Here is a 25,388-nt window from a genome sequence, read left to right as displayed (position 1 = left end):
TGGATCAGGATTTTTAATTCATGTTTCTTTGACAAAATTATTCCATTTGATTCTGAGTCTTGGCTGCTCTCATGACAGAATAATGTACATGTTCCACAACTGACAGGAGTAGGGCTTTCATGATTAAATAGGAAGCTCACACACCAGATGACTTTAGACTTCAGAAAGATTTCTATGTTTTTTTAGTAACAGATCATCAGTTATCTTTCTCTAATTGTTTCGAAGCCAAAGAGAATCTATGTATTATCAAAAATGTATGATTTTTTTTTTACTTTTGTCTATTTTGTGCTCACAGTACTCCAAAGAATGTTATGTCATCTTGTAAAGTAAGTTCTTTTCCTGATTTCATAGGGGTGGGGGGGATTGGGAGTTGGAACATAAAAAGCTAAAAATATACAATGAACACTCTCCCCCGCCAGAGTCTTTTATTGTCCTCGAAAGGAAACACTAAATGAGAATCTGATTGACTTTTGCTTATTAAAATTACAGAAGAAACAATATTCAAAACAATTTCCTAAAGGGTTAACTGTATCTTGTGGCTTTAATTGATCATTTTTGCCCTCTTTCTCTGACAAAAAAAAAAAAAAAAATGACAGCTGTGAAATTAAAATTCTGTACACCAAGAACGGTAATAACAAAGCTGAAGCTTTTGGCCAAGAACATTTACTCTAGTGTGCATAAAGCTATGTAAAATCTGATTCACACAAGGAAATGCCCAGAGCCTACGCCATTAGGATTAACTTCTGAGATGACAAGACTAGGACAAGACAATTGGCAGCCTGAACTTGATTTCTCAGACAGCCTCCTTGGCGGGGGGAGGGGGCCGGTTTCCCTTCATCAGACTCAGCTGCTGAGGTATCTAAAATGCCTAAATGATTTAAAACTGAAGGAGAAAGGGAAACAAAACACTCGGGATTCCTATCATCTCTAGGTAGCTACGTTGTAGCGAGAGAAAAACTAGCGCGCAGGCGCGTCAGTCAGGTTGTCAACCGTAAACATACGAGCTCGCCAAAATTAAGGAAGTGAATGTCTGCAAGCTCCCACAGCCTTTTTGTTTGGGTTCTCTAGGTTAATACCAGTAATTGCATTATAATGACCTACGAAGAGACGCAAAGTTATTACCTCGTTTGGAGAGATGTTTACTTAAATGTTGGGATAAACCAGGTGGCTTTTGGAAAAGGAAATTATTTTCCGGCCGAACGTAGCATTACCCAACCACAAACACAGGCGACACAATCACAACCACCCAATAAATGTGTTTCAACGAGTGAATTATTTTACTTCCCCAATAATCCTATCAAGAAAAAAGGTCTTCAACAAAGCCGAGGGAGAGCGTGCCTTCAACACTGTATGCTGCCCGTACAATCAATTCTGCGCCTCTTTGGAAGCTGCGGGGGCCTTAAACGCTTTTGGAGGAAAACGACGTAGGGAAGTTTGGGTCTCAGCTGCAGGACGGTGGATTGGACATGGACCCTCCTACAAGGCGTCAAACTTACTTTCCTTTATGAAGGACTCAAAGTTAACTCACCCTGACACGTCCTCCCTCCACCTGAGCGCGGGGGGCAACTGCCGTTCGTTCCCACCGTGCAGAGACGCCACCGCCGTCCGCCCCGCCCGGGTGACAGCCCTGGGACAATGCCGCGGAACCCCCGAGCCTGCCCAGCTACGCACCCCCGACCCCGAACATGCCCCCGGCCCGCGCCTACCTTGATGCCCTGCTGCTGGGTGGTGAGGGTTAACTTGGATTCATTCAGAAGCAAAACTTCGCAGTAAAATTCTTCCGGAACAGCGCAGAAACAGCCCATGTCGGCTGTGGCCGGCCTCAGCCAGAGGAGAAACCTGCGACCCAGGCGCTGAGCCGCCCCCTCCCCTCAAGCGCGAGGCATTAAGTTATTGTCCGCACCGCGGCGAGGTCGAGAGGACCAGTTCCCGGCGGGGTCCAGCGCGGCGTGGACCAGCAGCGCGGCGCGGACCAGCAGCGCGGCGCGGACGTAAGGTAAGGAGGGCGGGGAAGCCCGGGAGAGAGTCAGCGCCCGCGAGCGGCCAGGGAAGCGCCGGAGGAACTGGGCGCAGAGGGCGGCGGCGCGTCCCCGCGCATCCTGCGGCTCCGGCTCCTCCGAAGGCGGGGGTACCGCGGCCCCAACCGCAGCCCTGGGGACGACAAAAATCTCCTGTCAAAGGATACAAGAGGCAAGAAAAGGGAGGGACGAGAGCTCTAGGCCGTCCCCGTACTTGGAAGCCCCTAGAAGCTCTGCAGCCGCCTCCACCCACGCCCGCCTGGAGCGCTGCAGCCACGCACCGGCCTCCTCTCCGCCTCCGGGGTCCCCAGCGGACGCGCACTTCCAGCTCCGACCCCACCCCGCAGCCCCCGGTCCGGTCCGCCGACTGGGGAGCACTCGGCTGTTCCTTTGTGTCAGGGGTACCCACGACGTCCCGGCCCCACTGCAGGGGCAGTGGCGAGGGTCGTCACTCAGTCGGCTACCTCCACCTCCACGTTCCCAACCCGCGGGCACCGAGAAGCCCGAAAAGGGTCGGAAAGGGCTTCGGGCTCCTTACCGCGACCGGCGAGTGGAGGTCAGCTCGTCGCGGGGCGCAGCTCCCGTCTGAGGATCCCCGAGTTCATCACGGGGCTACGTGTAGCCAAGTTGAAGCTTTCCCTCCGAGAACCCCCTGCCCGGGCGGCGGAGTGCTGCTTCCCCGGGAGATTCAGAGAAGCGGGCAGTCGGGGGACTTGCGGGCGGAGGAGCGGCCGCCCCGGCTGGGAACGCGGCCGGCGGGCTGGTGGGGTTTGCCCTGGGCGCGCCAGGCCGCAGCGGCTCCCGGGAAAGTTCTCTTGGCGGCGCAAGGGATGGCGCCCCGGGCGGGAGTAGCCCAGGTGCAGCTGGGCCGGGCCCGGGCGTCTACAAAAGGCCCTGGAGCGAAGTGGGGACCCAGTGGCCGGGAAGGGGGCGCCCCTTCTGGGCGGGGTCTCGGCCGGGGATGGAGGGTGGAGCGGAGGTGGTCAAATGGCGAGGTGCGGAGAGGTCCGCACAGGAACCTGCGCGACGCAGGAGCGGGTCCGCCTAGCCGTCGCAGGCCCTGGCCCGGCTCGCTGTATGGGTTTCCCGGGGAGACCTGGAGGCTTGCTCTAGGAAGGCAGGCGCAGCGAGGGTCGGACCCCGGCTTTCCGCGCTCCCAGTCCCACGCCCTCCGCGGGACCGGCTGTGTCCAGGATTGGCGGGCACAATAGCTCTGAGGCTGCAGTGCCCCCTGGTGGGAACTCGTGTCCGTGCACAAGCAACCGAGGCTGAGCAGCGGGTGAGGCAAGGCCCCCGCTGGCCTTCGGAGCAGGTGCAGTTTGTGCACTTCAGCTGGGAACCAGGAGCAAGTTAATGCAAGTGAAATAGGAGACACAAGGGGAGGACGCGGGCTGGGGAGGATGCGGGCCAGGGTGGACGGTAGGCCTCCCAGAAATCTTCTCTACTTTACATTGAGTATTAGAAAGAGCGAGAGTTTGAGTATCAGACGGTTTTGAGCTCTCTCCTTTACCACTTTTAAACTACGGAGCCCAAGTGCGAAAAATTTGCTTAAAGCCTAGGACGCTACTACTTAAAAAAAAAAAAAAACACCTGGCATCCACAGCACAGTAGAATTATAGAATGGAAATGCACAATGCAACTTTAGAAGGGATTTCCTCCCATAGTGGTTTGCCACAAAGGACCTTCTGTAGAAAGCCTCCTTCCCTGTTGTCTCAGCCCCATCTAAACATAAATTAGCACAACCCCCAAAGCGTGATAAACCCACTATGTTTGGTATGAACTTTACCTAAAGCTAAGAATCAAACCCTGCTTTATCTTTCAAACTTACCGTGAAATTGAAGCAGGTTTCGAAATTCTAACCAAATTCTGTGTCCAACTTTGGGTTGCACTGGCAAAGTTTTGCCTCCCGTGAGCTGACATCTTATTATTCTAGATTTTAGTGTCTTTACTTGGGGAAGCTTTTCTTTTCTGTAATATAATTCCTCACACAAATTACCAAATGTGACTGAAAGATTGCATAACAGATTTTCATTCTTTACCACAATATCCAATAGAGCCACCTAAGCTTACAAAAACAAAAGATAAGGCCCAAGTGTAATCATTTGCTTGCCAGTTTTGAGTTTTGCTGCCCCCTGTTTTATGTTCTTTGATTCTGTGATTTTATTTCGCTTTACCTCCAATGGTAATGGAAAGGCTGGGGGTTTGGGGTGGGGCAGGGATTCTGTTCTAGGCTCCTCACAAGGGAAAGTACAAAGCCATGGAGTCCTATACATATGACAGCCTTTTCTGGATGACACATTTTCTTTTCCATGTCTTTATTGGGATGGAGAAAACAAAATCCACTTAACACAAAATTAGAGTTTCCTGGAGAAAATAGGAATTCCACAGGTGTTTTGTTGTTGTTGTTAAACAGCCTATTGAGCTATGGAAACCAAGCAAGACACTGTGGGGCCTTCCTGGGAACAGACCCCACCCTCATGTCCCCTTGCCTCTTGTTTATATTATAGAAAAGCTTTAGTCTCCTAGGCCTTTCCCAAGTTCCAAAGGGAAAATTTAATCAGAGAAGTGAGAAAATGCAGAAACAGAGGAAAACAGTGAAGCAAGACAAAATAATAATAGTTTAGCCATAAAACAAAGGACCTTTAGTTCCTCCTCAAGGGCTTATAGATAATGTTCTGAGCCGTATCCTTGAGTTGTTTTGAAGATGCTAAAATCCCACCAGGTGGAAGGAGTTAGCTGCATGTAGACCACAGACCAGTTCAAACCAGAAGGTTGGTGATGTTAACTTCTGAAACACCACCCTGTTACCTCACCACCAACCATTCAGAAGGATATCCACCCTCTCTCTCACCTTGTCTTTAAAAACCCTTCCAGGACAGCCATCGGGGAGTTCAGGTCTTTGTGACCGTGAGCTGCCCGTTCTCCTTGCTTGGCCCTATGTTGGGTGCCTTGCAATAAACACTGAACTTTCATTCACCACAACCCGGTCGGGAGATTGGCTTTACTTTGGGTGGGCTAGCAGACCCAATTTTGGTTCAGGAACACTATAACTGGCACACAGTAAACTGTGTATATTTGAAGGATACAGTTTGTAAGTTTTGACTTATGCATACATGAAACCATCACCACAGTCAAGCTAGTAAACCTGTCCATCACCCCCTAGAGTTTGCTCCGGTACCTTTGTAATCTCTCCCTGTCATTCCTCACCACACCTCACCTCCCCAGCAACCACAGACCTTCTTTCCGTCACTATCAGTTATCGCCATTTTCTGGAGTTTTATATAAATGGCATAATAGTGCCAACTCTTTTCTTTTGGTCTGGTTTATTTCATTTAGCATAATTATTGTGATATTTATCCATGTTGCTGTGTATATCAATCGTTTGTTCATTTGTATTATTCAGTAATATTCCTTTGAACATGTGTATGCCACCATTTGTTTATCCATTCATTTGTGTGGTTTCTAGTTTTTTACTATTACAAATAATATAAATATTACAGATCCTGCTATGAGGACTATACTAGTGAGCTCCGGCCGCCAAAACAAAAAGCCATAGACTGGGTGGCTTAAACAACAGGCACTTATTTTCTCACAGTTCTGAATGCTGGAAGTCTAATCAGGATGGTTCCTTTCTGTTGAAACCTCCTCTCCTGACTTACAGGTGGCTGCCATCCCACTGCATGCTCCCATGATCTCCTCTTTGCTGGGAGCTGTTGGGGAGAGCATGAGCTCTGTGTGTCTTCTCTCATAAGAACACTAAACCTATTCTGTCAGGGCCCCACCCTTATGATCCTTTTAACCTTAATTACCGCCTTATAGGCCCTATCTCCAAATACAGTCACCTTAGGGGTTAGAGCTTCAACATATAAATTTGGAGGGGACACAGTTCAGTCCATAGCAAGGATCCATGTCTTTGTGTGGACATGTGCTTTTATTTCTTTTGAAATAAAAAAGAATAGAATCATTGGACTAGAAGATAGACAAATGGCAAATAAGCACATGAAAAGATGCTCAACATTATTTGTCATCAGGGAAGTGCAAATTCAAATCACCGTAAGATACCACTACAGTCCTAATAGAATGGCTACTATACCACCACACCAAGTGTTGGTGAGGGTGAGGAGCAATTTGTGTTCTCATACGCTACTGGTATGAATGTAAGATGGAACAACCACTTTGGATAACACTTTGAGAGTTTCTCAAAAAGTTGAACGTATAACCATCCACAGGATTTTGGAGGAAAACTTTCTCTGCCTATACAGAGAAACAAATTAACAAGATACTACTCAAACATTTTGTCCCCAGGAAAATCATATAGTTTTTCAACATGTGCATAACATAATACAGTCTATTTAAAGCCTCGTGTCAAAACCTTTGATCTCTCTTCAGAGATTTTTAAGAAAGTATTTTCTTTGGTCAAGATGACATTTTGTCGTAATAAGCCCATGTAGATGAATCAAATGACAAATTCAGAGTAGATACAATTTTATGGAAATATGTAGACCATCTGTGAAGGACTGCAGGAATCTCATCCTGGAAGAAGCAGTTTCACTTTACATAAAACAGGCCCCTACCCTTTGCTGAAACATGCACTTCAAAATGCCAGACACAGCATTCTGTTTAAAGCACCATATTCTCTTTAAGATGTGTTTAAACAATCTGTCTTATGTCATCTTTTTATAATTTTATATTTTCCAAATTTCAGAAAGTTAACTAATTTGAAAAAAGAAAAAACACTTTTAAAACATTGACATAAATAAGTTAATTACTTAAATACCTGAAGGCTATGCAGTAGAATCACCAGGAAGACTTGTTAAAACACAGATTCTGGCCCCATCCCCAGATCTTTGAATTCAGTGGGTCTGGAATGGGGCCTGAGAATTTACATTTCTAACAAGTTCCCAGGTGAATGCTGCGGCTGCTTGGGAACTACACTTAGAACCACTGCTTTAGAGCTTATCTCTCAAAAAAAATAATAAAAGTTGTTCCTAATTACCTACAAATAGTATTTTAAAAGGGGAAAGTTCATTCTTTACCAGCAGCCTCCCTCTTACTCTACCTCATCCATCAAAATAATGCCTGTCAAAGAAAAGAGTATTGAAGACCTTGCCCAGTAGGTTACATCACAAAGAGTAGTTTTTAAGGAAGGGAGATATCCCTATTTGAGTTTCATCATATTATGGCCTAGTCTATTCGGATACCCTCCTCATTTTTCTTTCTCATATAGTATGTACCCAGGCGCATCCAGTTTTTAAGCCCATTCTGCCTTCTGACTCACTTCATATAAATGTCATTAACCAGCTATCCTCTCTTCTAAGTAGTGAAGCTTTAGATCCCATTTGTTGAAATGCCTCAAAGGTGTTACTCACATTTCAAGGGAAATCATCTCCCAAGATAGTTATCTAAGCTGTTTCTTCATCCTTGTGATCTCCATATAAATGTTCTTTGGAGTTTAGGGGAAATTCTAATTTTGTACAGTTTGGGTTTTTTTGTTTGTTTGTTTGTTCGTGTTGGGTCTTCATTGCTCTGCGCAGGCTTTCTCTAGTTGCAACGAGCTGGGGCCACTCTTCGTTGCAGTGCAGGGGCTTCTCATTGTGGTGGCTTCTCTTGTTTCGGAGCACAGGGTCTAGGTACACGGGCTTCAGTAGTTGTGGCACACGGGCTCAGTAGTTATGGCTCTAGGGCGCAGGCTCAGTACTTGTGGTGCACGGGCTTAGTTGCTCTGCGGCATGTGGGATCTTCCCGGACCAGGGCTCTAACCCATGTCCCCTGCATTGGTGGGCGGATTCTTAACCACTGCACCACCAGGGAAGTCCCTTTTGCACAGTTTTTAATCCTTGTTGGTGAATGCATCAGTATGGTTCATATTTGGTATAAAAGGTTTGGAAACTTGACTTTGAAATACCTAGTCTCCCCTTATCTGTTCAAATATATACTAGCAAAAAATGGAAGCAGGGGAGCTAGTCAATAAGTCTAGTTCGTTTGGGGATATTTTTTGAATTTTTTAAACAGCAGATTAACATCTTTGCCTGTTGGATTGAGATTCCAAAGATTGGCAAGTGTGGGTTAAATGGGTATTTTGATACATTGTTGGTGGAATTGTAGATTGATTCAGGCTTTCTGAAGTGCAATATGTCATAAATACAATAATTTAAATATGCATACACTCTGACACAGAAATTCAATTTCTAGGAATTTATCCTTATCAAATAATAGACACAGATGTATGTAACAAGATATTTACTACAGCATGTTTATAATATTAAAACTTTTTAAACAATCCACGGGCCCCAAAATAGGGAGTTATTAAATTAATTTTCATGTATGTGTATAATAGAATACCCAGCAGTTGTTAGAAAAGATGAGGGTAATGTATATGCACTGACATGGAAGTTCTCTTAGGTAAGCAGTGAAGTAAAAAGAGAGCAGCTTATATAATAGTGCAAACAGAAACATCCATGTTTGTTTGTTTTTAAAAGAATGTTTGGATTTTTTACAATGAGCATGAATTAGTTTAAAATAAAAATCAATCTTTATGTGAAATAATTGTCAAATTACCAGTTAGTGAAACTGGCCTTCATTTAAGAATGAATGCCTTTTCTAAGTCCTAACCTGGACGCTAATGTGTTGACTATTTTGCCTGGTTCATATATTCTGGTTTGTGCCCTGAATAAAGCATATCAATTTAACTTTATTAACATCAATTTAGTGATACAGGTATTAATCCACCTAAACAAATTTGAGGAAAAGGATAAGGAATTTAGCTTTTAGTTACATGCAATTATTTTGATTTTGTCAGACAAGCCATGTGACCTTAGAGAAGTCCCATCATTTAAATAAGGGACCTGGGACTTATGGTGCCTCTTGATATTCATGCCCAGCATGCTGCTTTCCCACCCCTCTCTTCTAGAAACGACACATTGCTCTTTCTGTAAGGGTGCTACCCCAAAGGAACAACCCAGTGTAACGTCTGGCAAAGAAACATCTGGAGTAGATGACCTCTGTACTCATGTCTAACCTTCTGATTCTGATATTAGGAAATTGTCAAGAAAAACTGAATACAGTCATTTTCTACAGGGAGGGAGGTTGGTGGACAGGACTAGAATGGAGACAACGTTTGCCATATTCCTTTTTACACATTCGGAGTTTTGTAGCCTCATTCTGTGCATGTGTTACTTAGTCACCTCAGAAGTAAGTATTTTAAAGTCACTTTTAAAAAGACAAAGTATAGTTTATGATCTCATCTTTTTAAATGGATCGGATAGATTAAGGATTGGATTTATATATGTGAAAATAACAGTGATTATCTCTTTGTAGTAGAACTGTGAGCGAATTTTATTTCTATGATTTTATTTATTTTTGTGAATTTTCTTCCATGAATATCACCCCTGAGGCCAGGTAAATCTTTTAATGTTAAGCATTAATCTTACAAAATAAAAATGTGAAGTAAAGAGCAAAAGGAGGCCAAATGAGCACATCAAAACAAGGGGAGAAGTTATCACACGGTCTCTATTAGCAACCACGTCACCTAACACAGACATGCTCTCAGGGCATGGCCTGGGAATCACTGACTTTCAGCCCCTCAGTCCTCATCCCCTTTCACCATATGAGCCGTTTTCTTAGCTTAAAACCTTCATCTTCCTAAAATCCTCCTCTTTCAAAATCTCCACCCACTGCCCCATTTTCAGCTCAGTAAGTCCACTCTCTGCTCAGATATCCACTTTGCCCTCCCTCCTCCAGGAAACTCCTTTGACTCCTGGGTCTGGGTTGGGTCCCAGTCTAATCTGCATTATTACCACCCTCTTACTAGACTGTCGTTCCTCAACTCTGGGCCATGTTTGGCTTGTTCACTGTTATGTCCCTAGCACCGGTCACAGTACTTAACTGACAGTAAACTCTCAATAAATATGTGTTGAATGAATGAATGAGATCACTTGTACAGGCTCCAGTTGTGGCATGCTACCTGCACATTTCTTTTGAGCACCCTCAACTGGACTTGATTCCCTTCCCAAAAAACTCTTACTTTGCCAGCTATCTATATTCTCAACCAAAAGCAGCTTTTACTGATGTGGTAATAAAGAGTTGGAGTAAGCATAAAACCTTTGTCATATATTGAAATGTGCACTTTACCCTTGAGGCTTCTCATTGCCTTGTGTATTACTGGATTTTGTGGCTGTCGCCTGGATCTCAGAAGTGTTGTGAGGTATCCCCTTATTTTCTGTAGAAAGTAACCTGAATGAGCAATTAGGGCAGTGGTGAAAACTTCAGGCTTTCTTTGTGCAAACTTACAGACCAGAGTTTACGGTCAAGGTATATTAAATAAATACCAAATACTATTAGAAGTAGCATTTGAGCTGATATCTAAGATGATACTGATAAAAGAGTTACAATAATCTGTTCCTTTAGAAAGCTTGGTTGAGTTCCCCAAGATGAGGATTAATCTCTAATAAGTGTTTTTTGTTTTGTTTTGTTTTTGGCTGCGTTGGGTCTTTGTTGCTGAGCATGGGCTTTCTCTAGCTGCAGCGAGCATTGGCTACACTTCTTTGCGGTGCGTGGGCTTCTCATTGTGGTGGCTTCTCTTGTTGCAGAGCATAGGCTCTAGGCGCGTGAGCTTCAGTAGTTGCGATGTGCGGGCTCAGTAGTTGTGGCTCATGGGCTTAGTTGCTCCGCAGCATGTAGGATCTTCCCGGACCAGGGATCAAACCCGTGTCCCCTGCATTGGCAAGCAGATTCTTAACCACTGCGCCACCAGGTAAGTCCCTAATAAGTCATTTAATCTGGGTTTAAGGGATGCTTTATTGATATTATGATTGGAGTTGTTGTTGGTAATATTATAAAACAGCAGCAAGCAATATAATTACGTAGGACCTATGGCATGTGAAATCTGGAAAGAATTTTAATGATAACCTAATCCTAACTTTTAATTATTTTACGGATGAATGTATTGAGACACAAAGAGATGAAATGTTTAACTCTTGACAGAGTTGGATTTAACCACAGGACTACTGCCCCTTAATTCTTTTTTTTTTAATTGAAGTATAGTTGATTTACAATATTATGTTAGTTTCAGGTGAACAGCAAAGTGATTTGATTATATGTTTTTTGACATTATTTTCCATTATAGGTTATTACAATATATTGAATATAATTCCCTGTGCTATACAGTAAATCCTTGTTGTTTATCTATTTATGTATGGTAGTTTGTATTTGTTAATCCCATGCTCCTACTTTGTCCCTTCCTTCCTCCCTCTCCCCTTTGATAACCATAAGTTTGTTTTCTATGTCTGTGAGTCTGTTTCTGTTTTATATATAGATTCATTTGTATTAGTTTTTAGGTTCCACATATAAGTGATATCATATAGAATTTGTCTTTGTCTGATTTACTTCACTAAGTATAATATTCTCTTGGTCCATCCGTGTTGCTGCAAATGGCAATATTTCATTTTTTTATGGCTGAGTAGTAGTGCATTGTGTGTGTGTGTGTGTGTGTGTGTGTGTGTATTTCACATCTTCTTAAACCAATTGTCTAGTGATGGGCACTTGGGTTGTTTCTATGTCTTGACTACTGTAAATAGTGCTGCTATGAACATTGGGGTGCATGTATTTTTTGAATTGGTTCTCATCCTTTCTGAATATATACCCAGGAATGGGATTGCTGGATCAAATGGTAGCTCTATTTTTAGTTTTTTAAGGAACCTCCATACTGTTTTCCATTGTGGCTGCACCAATTTACATTCCCACCAACAGTGTAGAAAGGTTCCCTTTTCTGCACACCCACTCCAGCATTTATTATTTATAGATTTCTTGATGATAACCATTCTGACCAGTGTGAGGTGTTGCCTCATTGAAGTTTCGATTTGCATTTCTCTATTAATTAGTGATGCTGAGCATCTTTTCCTATACCTGTTGGCCATATGCATGTTGTCTTTGAAAAAAAATGTCTATTTAGGTTTTCTGCCCATTTTTTGATTGGGTTGTTTGTTTTTTGATACTGAGTTATATGAGCTGTTTTAATATTTTGGAAAATAACCCCATGTCGGTCACATCATTTGCATATATTTTCTCCCAGTCTGTAGGTTGTCTTTTCTCTTGTTGATGGTTTCTTTTGTTGTGCAAAAGCTTTAAGTTTAATTAGGTCCCATTTGTTTATTTTTGCATTTACTTCTTTTGCCTTGGGAGACTGATCTAAAAAAATGTTGCTACGATTTATATCCAGGAATGTTTTGCCAACGTTCTTTTGTAGGATTTTTATGGTTTCATGTATTATATTTAGGTCTTTAAACCATTTTGAGTTTATTTTTGTTTATGGTGTGAGGGAGTATTCTAATTTCATTGATTTAAATGTAGCTGTACAGCTTTCCCAAAACCACTTGTTGAAGAGACTGTCTTTTCTCCATTGTATATTCCTGCCTCCTTTGTTATAGATTAATTGACTGTAGGTGTGTGGGTTTATTTCTGGGCTCTCCATTCTGTTCACTTGATCTATATGTCTGTTTTTGTGCCAATATCATGCTGTTTGGAGGTGTGGAAGTCTTATGCCTCCAGCTTCGTTCTTTTTCTTCAGGATTGCTTTGGCAATTCTGGGCCCTTTTTGGTTGCATATAAATTTGAGGATTGTTTGTTCTAGTTCTATGAAAAATGTCATGGTTATTTTGATTGCATTAAATCTGTAGATTGCTTTGGGTAGTATGGCCATTTTAACAATATTAATTCTTCCAATCCAAGAGCATGGGTTATCTTTTCATTTCTTTGAATCATCTTCAGTTTCTTTTATCAGTGTTTTGTAGTTTTCGGCATGTAGGTCTTTCACACCTTTGGTTAAGTTTATTCCTACGAATTTTTTTTGACTTGACTTTTATTTATTTATTTACTTTTGGCCTCACCATACATCTTGTGGGATCTTAGTTCCCCGACCAGGGATTGTACCCAGGCTGTCAGCAGTGAGAGCATGGAGTCCTAACCACTGTATTGCCAGGGAATTCCCAACATGATTTTAAATGGTTTATGTTTTTAATTTCTCTTTATGATAGTTCATTATTAGTGTAAAGAAATGCAACAGCCCTCTGTACATTAATCTTGTATCCTGATACCTTTCTGAATTTATTTATTAGTTCTAATAGTTTTCATGTGGAGACCTCAGGGTTATCCATATAGTGTATCATGTCATCTGCAAATAGTGACAGTCTTACCTCTTCCCTTCCAATTTGTAAACCTTTTATTTCCTTTTCTTGTCTGATTGCTGTGGCTTCCAATACTTGTTGAATAGAAATGGTGTGAGTGGACATCCTTGTTTTGTTCCTCAATTTAGTGGGAAGACTTTCAGCTGTTCACCCTTGAGTATTATGTTGGCTGTGAGTTTGTCATAAACGGCTTTTATTATGTTGATATATGTTCCCTCTATATCCACTTGGGGGAGACTTTTTTTCAGGAAGGGATACTGAATTTTTCAAATGCTTTTTCTTCATCTCTTTAGATGATCATGTGGTTTTACCTTTACTTTTGTTAATGTGGTGTATCACATTGATTGATTTGCATATGTTGAACCATCCTTGCATCCCAGGAATGAATCCAACTTGATCATGATGTATGATGCTTTCCATGCATTGTTGGACTTGGTTTGCTAATACTTTGTTGAGGATTTTTGCATCTATAGTCATAAAGGTATTGGCCTGTAATTTTCTTTTTTTGTAATGTCTTTGTATGGTTTTGGTATCAGGGTGATGGTGGCTTCATCGAATGAATTTGGGAGTGTTCCCTCCTCTTCAGTTTTTTGAAATAGTTTGAGAAGGATAGATATAAGTTCTTCCTTGTATGTTTGGCAGAATTCCCCAGTGAAGCCATCTAGTCCTGGACTTTTGCTTGCACAGAGTTGTTTTTGTTTTTGTTTTGCTTTTACAAATTCTATTTTACTAGTGATCAGTCTGTTCAAATTATCTGTTTTTTCTCGATTCAGTTTTGGCAAGCTGTATGTTTCTAGAAATTTGTCCATTTCTTCTAGGTTGTCCAATTTGTTGGCATATAACTGTTCTTAGTATTCTCTTATGATTTTTTTGTGTTTCTGTAGTATCTGTTGTTATGTCTCCTCTTTCATTTCTCATTTTGTTTATTTGGGTCCTCTCTCTTATCTTCTTAGTGAGCCTGGCTAGAAGTTTGTCAATTTTGTTTATCTTTTAAAAAAATAGCTGTTGGTTTTATTGATCTTTTCTATTTTTTTTAATCTCTATTTCATTTATTTCTTCTTTGATCTTTATTATATCCTTCCTTCTTCTGACTTTGGGTTTTGTTTGTTCTTTTTCTAATTATTTTAGGCGGTGGTTTAGGTTGTTTATTTGAGATTTTTCTTATTTCTTGAGGAAGGCCTGTATCACTATGAACTTCCCTCTTGTAACTGCTTTTCCTGTATCTCATCAATTTTGTGGGGTTTTTTTTCATTTCCATTTGTCTTGAGGTATTTTCTAATTTCTTTTTTGATTTCATCATTGACCCATTACTTTTTTTTAGCATGTTGTTTAGTCTCCATGTGTTCATCTTTTCCCATTTTTCTTTCTGTGGTTGATTTCTAGTTTCATATATTTGTGGTCAGAAAAGATGCTTAAAATGATTTCTATCCTCTTAAATTTGTTGAGGCTTGTTTTGTGACCTAGTATGTGGTCTGTCCTAGAGAACGTTCTATGCATGCTTGAAAAGAATGTGTATTCTGGTTTTGAGGGATATAGTGTCAGGTAGGTATCACAAGGTTGAAGCTGCCAGTGCAAGGCTGTCTCTGCCCTGATTTTTAGCAGGCCAGCACACATGCGCTCCTCTTCAGTAGAGCCTCAGCTTCTCCAGCCCTACTATGTGTCTCAGCAGATTTCCCAGCAGGCAAGGGGGCTGTCTCTGTGCATGACACCCGGACTGGGACCTCCAGTTTATAGCTTATCCTGCTCAGTCCCCAGGGTAAGGGTCCACCCATGTGGACCTTCTGCTTTTTATAGATCCTTCCTAGAGACACAGGTCCTGACCTGATGCCTTTTTTTTCCATCTTACCCAGTTGCATTGAGATCTTTCTTGTAGCTTTTGTTGTATAGGAGTTCTTCTACCAGTTTCCAGTTAGTTTTCCATGACAGTGTTCCATATGTAGATTTTTTTTATATGTTTGTGGGGGGAGGTGAGTTCCATGTCCTCCTACTCCACCATCTCTTAAGGAGATACCCCTCTCCTTAAGTCTTAATTTGTTAATTTTTTCATTTATAATTTCTCTTTACTTGCAATATAACATCACCCAAAACTCTAGGAAAATATGAAGTTAAGCTTTGCTGTGTATACATATACTATATATATCAATAGTGTATATGAATAGTGAATATGCTTAGTCCAGGTTGTAGGTAAGTCCAGGTTGTAGGTAAGATAAAGCAATATTTAAGAAGGGGTATATATCCAACCATAATCAAATTACTATATTTCATTGACTCTAAGATGCCACTGATTCCATTAGTAACTTATTTTTTTACCACCAAGAAAGAAAGAATTAATTGATGACACTATCAATTATGAGAGATATCCCAATTTCAGAAATACTAACATGTGGGGAAAAATGTCATCTTGAAAACTAACAAAGTATGATGATAATTAGGATTATGTTTATACTACTCTTTTCTGCTAAAATAATTGATTAATGTTACCAATGTCTCTGTATTTATACGATGCTCATTGGTAAATATAAGTGAAGGACACAGATATAAGTATTTTCATGTAACATGTATACAAGAAAAAATGCATGTGTGTAATTTTTTTGTAAATCAAATGATAGGAGGATGCTTTTGAAAACCCAACTTAAACCAATCTTTAAAATAGAGTTTATTGCCTTGCTGACTACAAATTTCAAGCATCATCCAAGAACTCACTCTGATTCCCTGTGACCTTTTACCTATACCACCTCCATGTATTGGTCTTTTTAACTCAGCCTGTTTTCTCTTGAAGCAATCAGATTCTGGAGTAATTCCAATACTCACATCTGTTGTCCACACCACACAGAGAAAAGGGTGTAAACCATCCTAACTTTCTTAGTTGGAGGCCCAGGGTTCACTCTGATGGACCAGCTTGAGTCACACGCAGTTCAATGGAGTTATTAGGAGCATAGATTCCAGAGCCAAACTACCTGAGTTCAGAATCCAACCCAGCTCACTCTTTACAAGCTCTGAGCCTCAGAGCAGCACAAAGAGGTGGTTATAATAGCACCTACCTCATGCGGTTGTTGTGAGGGTTAAATGGACTAATACAGTCATTAGAACAGTGCCTGGCACTTAGTACATCCTATGAAAGTATTTTTGATGACGATGGTGATGATGATGAGGATGACAGTGATGGTGATGGTTGTGGTGGTGGTGGTGATGATGATGGTGTTGTTCATCCCTGAAACAATCACTGTGGCTAGAGGGACAATGTACTGAAAGGCTTAGCCTAGGTCAGAAGCCACCTCCCGAGTGATAGGCAGCATTTGCTTCTCTGGAATCACATGGATCCCCAAATAGGGGCACTGAAAAGGAATGATTGGGCATTTGAAGCATAGAAAGCAGGTAGGAGTAACTGACAAATGTCTACTATCCAAATCATGGTTTAAATACACAGGTTTGTTTGCCAAATCATATTTGGAAATGAGGGCCATGTGTTCAAGGTAAATAATGATCCTTTGCCTTATATCTTTGACAAATATCTATTTTCATGTACCAAGTTTCTATGTTGTATGAATTATACATTTAAAAAGTGGTACTCAGACTCCCCTTTTCCTCACATATTTCCATTCATTTTACTACTCAGTCATGACATTGACAACCCGCTGTGTACCAGACTTAGCAATGAGCAAACTGCACATGGTTTCTGCCCTCATGGAGTTTGCAGTCTCACAGAATGATAGTTCTTAGCAAGCATTCATCTTCCTTTAGTTAGATCACTATTGTATAAGACAGAAGTGAAAATAAGACTCTAGAAGATCATTATGTGAATTTGGGGGGTTGAGTAGATTATTTTTGACTCTAGTATTATAATTATAAATGTGGTTTTTTTTGTTTGTTTCTGCGGTATGCGGGCCTCTCACTGTTGTGGCCTCTCCCGTTGCGGAGCACAAGCTCCGGACACGCAGGCTCAGCATCCATGGCTCACGGACCCAGCCGCTCCGCGGCATGTGGGTTCTTCCCAGACCAGGGCACGAACCCGTGTCCCCTGCATTGGCAGGCGGACTCTCAACCACTGCGCCACCGGGGAAGCCCTATAAATGTTTTTATGGATCTGTCTTCCCTATTAGACTATGAGCTGCTTGAAGGCAGAGGCTGCACCTTATTCTGCTTCTTACCTGTAACACCTAAAGTACTGCCTGGCACATCATATGTATCCCCAGCTTTTAATGAATCCATTTAGTCTCTACTCCAAAAAAGTAGTATGCGTGGCTGCAGTGGATTAGAGTTAGGTAGGAAGAGTATTGCCTGAGTATTTATCCAAAAGATACTTCTGATTTTGCAGTTTATGATATCTTGAGGTTAAAGTTTACCTTCCCCTTACCTATATATCAAAGCAAAATATGGCATATAATCTGCCTCTGAAATTAAACCCCAGTTTTTAACTGGGCATTTTCCCCAAATTCCCTTGCTAGTAGATATATCCATGTGGCTCAGACCTGGCCGGTGAGGTATAAGTGTTAAGTATTCAATGGTACTTCCTGAGAGCCTTTTAAAAGTCTTCCTAAAAGTCTTTAACAAGAAGAAAGGAGACGTACAACATCTGTCATCCCTGCTGGCGGCTGGCATTTGAATGGGATGGCTGGAACTCAAAAAACCTGGTCAAGACAATGGCAGGGAACAAGAAAGGAGCCTATAGCCAGCACACGTGGAAGCACCACACTAGCCTGGGGCAGCCTGTCTTGGCTTTTTTATGAGAAAGGAAGAAAGAAATGTCCACCTGTTCAAACCCCTGTTGTTTGTTTTTGGGGGATTGTTTTGCCGTTTTGTTACAGGTGGCCAAATGTAATCCTGTGTGAAACCCACAGCCATGTTTCTAACTGTATAGAATAGCAAAGAACTAAATAAACAATCTACACACCTTTTTTTTTAAGGACCACTTACTTATGTGCTCTATGCCACTCCTTGAAAATAAGTTTTGGCTATTATTGAAGGAAAATATTTAACTTCTCTGATTCTGTATATCCTTAAAATTTGTAAATTCCATTTCTTTGAAAATCCATTACTCAGACTTCTTAATTAATTCAGAAAAAAATAGGAGAAAAGAAGGAATTTCTTCCTCTGTAGAAGTCACCATGGCCACCTGCAGCAGCAGCCTGACTAGCCTTGCCCCTCCTTTGGCCACTCTGGGCTTGAGAAACGGGAACGGGGGCAGAAAGCAAAGGTGGGTGAGGAGATACTCCAGAGTTACTTCTTGTTACTCAGAAATCATTGTAACTAGCTTTTTAAAATCCACAGCCCTTTTCCCCAGGCCTGTTGTATAATTAACCTCACTTGAGGTTCTAAACCCTGTGACAAAGACAGGGCCAGTATTATCCTCATCGTAAGGCTGAGTAAACGGGGGCTCAGAGAGGTGATAGTACTCCCCCAGCCAGTGGTGTTGTGGGGAGAGGGGGTCTGTTCCACGCGGGCGTGCTGTAGTTGCCTACGCACTCATGGGTCCGACCCAATCGAATAATTCCTCCTTTTTAAAGTAAAGGTGAAATAAAACAAAGGTATGCTTCTCCTCAGTCTGATTTAACAAAGCCTCCCATGGGACCATCTTGAGGTTAGGCAATCGATATCCATCCTATTTTTCCTTTTCTGGATTTCAGCTTTCGCAAGTGGACTTTGGTGAAAGAATTGGGCGTGGGGGTGGATTAAGGTACCAACAGGAGAGCCTTGTTGATATTTCAGTCTCTTCCCAGACTGTGCTTCTGAATGACCGAGGCCCCTGCTTGCTGGGCTGGCGAGCCCCCTGACTGATCAAACCTGCCAGCACACTTCAGCTGGCACGCCAGGAAACATATGGTGTCAGGTCAATATTTACCTTCATTTGACGCCTGCAGCACTTCATCTATTTATTTATTTATTCAGCAGGCAATTAAGCTTCATGGAGCAAAACCCCTTTGTTCTCTACTTAGGTTACTGGATATCAGAGCTGTGGCAAACAGCTTTCAGACAAGACCATCCAACCCTTAGTGTGCAATGTTTGCATACCATTGCTTCTCCTATGAGAGGAAAAAGGAATACACAAACATATGCACACAAATATATATTTGGACTATATTATTATATACAGAAGAATACATTGTTAGTAATATAGTAAATATAAATGTTTATATTTATTTTTATATATTTATTTATATCTCTCTATATAGTATTTATAATATATTTAATATATATTTATATATAGAAATATTTTTGTATACAATATAAATATATTATCTGAGAAACCCTATATAATATTCTTTTTAATTTAGGCATACATCATGTCAATATGTTACTGGTGTTTTTTGGTGCCTTGAGAGGCTTTTGTAAATAGAAAAGATTATTGAGGAACTTCATTTTTTGATAAGTTATGTATTAAAATTCAATATGGAAAGTCTAGGTCTTTTCTGAGCTTTTAGTTCACTTACAAATATTATTATTCTGTTCATACAACTAACAAATTTTAACAGGCACTTTTAAGGAAGGTTTGATTAATGTATTAAATTAATATACAAACTGAGTTCATAAAAAGAAACCCTCAAACATTTTAAACAGAGTTTTTACATTTTATTTCTATCTTAAGTATTTCAACTCTCTAAAGAACAAGCCAACCCTTTTTAAGAACCTAAATTACTCATACATGGCTATTAAGCATATTTTTTAAATGTTTTAAGATTTCTAATCCTGTTTTTAGACTTACTAACATATCCTTATATTTTCCAACTTAAAGTCACAAGTTTAAATTAATTATTCAATTATAAATTTATATAGGAAGCAAGGTTACTTGTTGACTCTAACAGGCTCAGTTCCCTTAAATATAACAAACACTTAAAGTACGAAATATGCACAGGTCCCTTAAGACAAAAATTATTGATGTCCTAAGTTTGTCTCTGTATTGAATTCTGAATCTTCCTGAGAGTAAAAGATGCTTTATAACTAAGGAAACAATGTCATCTCAAGTAATTTTGGGATTACCGTCTCAACATGCTAACATTTCTTCAAGATCACAGATTTTAACTGGGACGTGAGGTTAAGGGTTAGAAATGTGCAGCACCATCTTCCTCCCAATCCCTATGGTCATGCTGAGCCCCTTCTCATAGTCACTGTGTAAATGCCAAGTGACTGGGTTTAAGACTCTCCTGACCCTAAAGGGTGGTAGGCTCTAAACAGTGGATGCGCTAAAATCTTTTCTCCCTATTCTGCTGTCCCCACCCTTGCACTTGAGCCAGTAACTTGTGAGAAGTCTCCTCCCTCTCGCTCAATTCATAATCTAGCCAAACAGTCACCAAATTATTCCTATTTCACCTACAACCTCTGAAATCTCTCTCAAATCTGCCCCTATTCTCCTTCCCCACACCTGTTGCCTGAGTCCAGGCTTCATCATTTCTGCCTCTGGTTGCTCAGTAGCCCCCTCACCAGTCTCACCTGTCCAGGGGCTCTACACAAGCCTCCTCCTTCGATCATGTTGATAAAAAGTATCCCCCATCACTGCCATTTACAAACACCTTCTGCACACCAGGCAATAAGCCAGGTGTTCTACCTATGTTTTCCCATTGGCTTTCACCAGAGCCCTGCATAAGACAAATCATTGCCTCATTTTAAGATGAACATATTGAGACTCAAAAAGTTTAAGTAACTTTTTCAAGATCCCAGAGCTAGTGCATAAATAAATCAGGATTTAAACCCAATGCTCAGCAGTTCCCCAAACAAGCCTTGTCTCCCTTCTCCAGTATAACACTCCTACTGTTTTCAGAACTATATTCATGGATCTCTTCCTCTGAGAAGACTGCCCTACTCCCCACCCCAGTCTGATTTTGATATCTCTACCTTGGTTTCCATAGCACTTTCTACATTGCTTTATCTGAGCACTAAGCACACTTTACTATAAATGATTTGCTTACACTTCTTTACCTTCCCAGCATCAAGGAAACTGCCTGACGCGCTGATAAATAAATGTGAGTGAGGATGGGGATGGGAAGAAGCAAACGAACAGCTCCTTGCTGTGACTCAAGCACAGGTTTTATTTAGAGACCAAAAGACTCCATCACTTACTAGTCCAGTGACCTTGGGCAAGTCTTCTAATCTTTCTGGTATTAACTCAGTGATCAAACAAGAATAATAATTCCTCTTGCTGGGTTGTTGTGAGAATAAAATTAATATATACAAAGAACGCTAGGCATACTGCTTGACCCATAAACAATAAATGGCTACATTATGATATCGTTGTGGTTATTGACCACCAAGGAAGTTGTTTGTGAGTAGGGTGACATAAATGAGGTATATAAAAGTGGAGTACCTTGCAGGCAAGAGCCTGGCCTCTCTGGGGACCAGCAACAGATCTGCTCTATCTCTAGATACAGCTCCCTTTCAACCTAATCAGAGGATGCTGAAAGTCTCCCCTTTTCCATGGTTTATTCTAATTGAAATCTGCAAACGTTTACTGAGTTCCCACTGTGTGCCTTGTAGAATACACACTAATGAGAACAGGCCTTTGCCCGCCAGGAGTTGGTTCTATTGCTCACAGGGAAAAGACTAACACACACCAGTATCGACCCAGAGGAGACCCATCGCTGGTCCCAGTGGAGCTGGGAACACACTAAGGGGTAAATAAAGAGACAGTCAGTGGAATCAGATGAGTAATTCATCATCCCAGGGCAAGTTTGGATTGTGGAGAGCCCAAAGCAGCGACAATATGAAATACGAAATTGTAGACCAAGCTAGAGAGCTCTTAACGTAAACTTTCGTGTTTGGGTACCACGGATTGATGTAACTAAATCAAAGCCCTCAAATATACCCAGATTCTGCCATTCCATATGTGACTTTGTGTAGAGCAGGAATTGGATTGTGACAGAACTTCAATCTCTGATCTACTTTACCGTCTTCTAAACTTTTTTTCGTATATTATTTCATTGGATTCTCATAACCAGCCATGGCATCGGGACTTTCTCCTGCCATTCCAGGTTAATACAGTTTATCTAGGTGATAGCCTGTGTTGTGTGATTTGACAGGAAGATACAGATTCCAAAAGCTCTCCATCTCCCAGAAATTTCACCATCACTAATACATTCCTTTGGGTTAACAACTGACTCTAGGAAGGTCACATGTTAAGTTGCTATCTTGCGTATTTTGGTATGACTGACTTAATTATCCTCTTAATAACTAATTGAAAGCACAAAATAAGAAAATACTTATTAAGTACCTACAATGTGACAGACAGGCTAGAGGGTGGGACACAGTAATGAATGGGTTGCAATCCCTGCCCTCCAGTGGCTCACAGCTTAATGCCTAGAGCCTTTTGAAGCCTGCAGCACTGCCAGTGGGAGGCCCTGTGGTCAAGAGTTCTGGGTAATCCAGGATGGCATGAGGGCTCAGACCAAAAGGTAAGAGGAAGAGCTTAATGTACATTTGAGCTATTTCACCGTTTGGTCTAGGGCAGTCTTGTGTCCTGGTCTCTGCAGTCTGTTCTCACCTCTGCCTCCTGAGGCACCTGCATTGTACCACCCCGATCTTGAGTATTCATGTAAGTGGCCTGTCGATTTCGCATCCTGAGGGCTTGCTTTGATAGTACCCACTCCTCTCCAGCCACTGCCCTAGTGCCAGACCCTCATTTTCTTGCATCAGACTTCTCTTCACAGCCATTTACTCATCTCCCTGTCTCCAGCCCTGTGACTATCCATCACTCTTCCTGCACTGCAGCCAGAGCATCCTTCTGAAGCACTACATCTGATCTTCATCACCTCCTAGATCTCATCGTTCCACTCCCCAGGTAAAATTCTGCCAGGGGTTCCCCCTGCAGATACAAGCTCCCCACCACATACCCAGGTCTCACCCTGTGTACTTTTCCCCACAAACACCCACTCACCGAGTTCTAGCCAAAATGAACCATAGCCCAAGGTGGATATGTGTACTTTTTTTTTTTTTTTATTGGAGTGTAATTGCTTTACAATGGTATGTTAGTTTCAGCTTCACAAATAAATGAATCAGTTATATATATACATATATTCCCATATCTCTTCCCGCTTGCGTCTCCCTCCCTCCCACCCTCCCTATCCACCCCTCCAGGCGGTCACAAAGCACCGAGCTGATCTCCCTGTGCTATGCGGCTGCTTCCCACTAGCTAACTACCTTACGTTTGGTAGTGTATATATGTCCATGCCTCTTTATCGCTTTGTCACCGTTTACCCTTCCCCCTCCCCATAGCCTCAAGTCCATTCTCTAGTAAGTCTGTGTCTTTATTCCTGTTTCACCCCTAGGTTTTTCATGACATTTTTTTTTTTAATTCCATATATATGTGTTAGCATACGGTATTTGTCTCTCTCTTTCTGACTTACTTCACTCTGTATGACAGACTCTAGGTCTATCCACCTCATTACAAATAGCTCAATTTCGTCTCTTTTTATGGCTGAGTAATATTCCATTGTATATATGTGCCACATCTTCTTTATCCATTCATCCGATGATGGACACTTAGGTTGTTTCCATCTCTGGGCTATTGTAAATAGAGCTGCAATGAACATTTTGGTACATGACTCTTTTTGAATTATGGTTTTCTCAGGGTATATGCCCAGTAGTGGGATTGCTGGGTCATATGGTAGTTCTATTTGTAGCTTTTTAAGGAACCTCCATACTGTTCTCCACAGTGGCTGTATCAATTTACATTCCCACCAACAGTGTAAGAGGGTTCCCTTTTCTCCACACCCTCTCCAGCATTTATTGTTTCTAGATTTTTTGATGATGGCCATTCTGACTGGTGTGAGATGATATCTCATTGTAGTTTTGATTTGCATTTCTCTAATGATTAGTGATGTTGAGCATTCTTTCATGTGTTTGTTGGCACTCTGTATATCTTCTTTGGAGAAATGTCTATTTAGGTCTTCTGCCCACTTTTGGATTGGGTTGTTTGTTTTTTTGTTATTAAGCTGCATGAGCTGCTTATAAATTTTGGAGATTAATCCTTTGTCAGTTGCTTCATTTGCAAATATTTTCTCCCATTCTGAGGGTTGTCTTTTGGTCTTCTTTATGGTTTCCTTTGCTGCGCAAAAGCTTTTAAGTTTCATTAGGTCCCATTTGTTTACTTTTGTTTTTATTTCCATTTCTCTAGGAGGTGGGTCAAAAAGGACCTTGCTGTGATTTATGTCATAGAGTGTTCTGCCTATGTTTTCCTCTAAGAGTTTGATAGTTTCTGGCCTTACATTTAGGTCTTTAATCCATTTTGAGCTTATTTTTGTGTATGGTGTTAGGGAGTGATCTAATCTCATACTTTTACATGTAGCTGTCCAGTTTTCCCAGCACCACTTATTGAATAGGCTGTCCTTTCTCCACTGTACATTTCTGCCTCCTTTGTCATAGATAAGGTGACCATATGTGCGTGGGTTTATCTCTGGGCTTTCTATCCTGTTCCATTGATCTATCTTTCGGATATGTGTACTTTTATTTCTAATAGATTCCACCAGATTTCTTTTCCCACAGTTGTAGCAACTATTTCTCCCCATCCTCACTAGCCTTTTAAAATTTTGCCAGCCTGATGTCTGAAACTAATATCTCATTGTTGTTTAAATCAATGTTTTCCCTTGACCTCTAATGAGGCTGGACATATTTTTATATGTTTATTAAAGATTAGGATTTCCTCCTCTATAAATTGCCTTTTCATAACCCTTGCTCAATTTTCTGTGAGTGTTTATCTTTTTCTCATTAACTTGTAGAAGCTCCCTGTGATACTAACTTTTTAATTTTCTAGTAAACATAATAGCTAACCATTACTGAATGCTTTTATGTACCAGGCACTGTTTCCCCAGTCAGTTCTAGGTCTTTGATTTTGTTCATGTTACAGTTTTCTAAGTATAAATTACTAAGTGTTTAAAGAAAAATCGATAAATGAATGAGTGAATGAATTGAAAGAATAAAATATGTGAGTTTTATTTGCCCCCAAAGACTGGCTTTTTGATCAGGGGCTATTTCATCATAGGATTTCTCTGTATTGTCTTGTGCCCCTTTATCACTTTCCAATCACCACTATCTGCCTCTTGTTTGGCCAGGTAGTAAGTACAGTACACCAGAGACTCTTAATAAATGCTTTCAAAATGAGAAGAACGCCTTTCTCTGCCTTAAATTTTAAGCTTTGGAAAAGGACTGGGGAAATACACACTCAAGGTGAGAAGAGGAAATGCTTCTTGTTTCATGAATTGTATGG

At 41.2% G+C, this 25,388-nt stretch overlaps 1 protein-coding gene across 3 annotated transcripts in view; it reads right to left on the bottom strand.

Annotated features, from left to right (window-relative positions):
- Positions 1–3,163, bottom strand: part of EPB41L4A (erythrocyte membrane protein band 4.1 like 4A) — a 255,483-nt gene extending 252,320 nt beyond the window's left edge. For all 3 annotated transcript variants that reach the window (XM_079915313.1, XM_079915310.1, XM_079915311.1), the window contains exons 1-2: positions 2,557–3,163; positions 1,707–2,151 (exon numbers count right to left, since the gene is read on the bottom strand). In XM_079915313.1, the coding sequence (XP_079771439.1) occupies positions 1,707–1,805 (99 nt within the window). In that variant the 5' untranslated portion in view covers positions 1,806–2,151; positions 2,557–3,163. The remainder of the gene's footprint in view (positions 1–1,706; positions 2,152–2,556) is intronic.
- Positions 3,164–25,388: the final 22,225 nt, after the last annotated feature.

Source organism: Stenella coeruleoalba, assembly GCF_951394435.1.
Source record: "Stenella coeruleoalba genome assembly, chromosome: 3".
Taxonomy (NCBI): domain Eukaryota; kingdom Metazoa; phylum Chordata; class Mammalia; order Artiodactyla; family Delphinidae; genus Stenella; species Stenella coeruleoalba.
The sequence above is the reverse complement of the archived record's forward strand: the minus strand, read 5'-3'. Positions and strand labels throughout refer to the sequence as shown.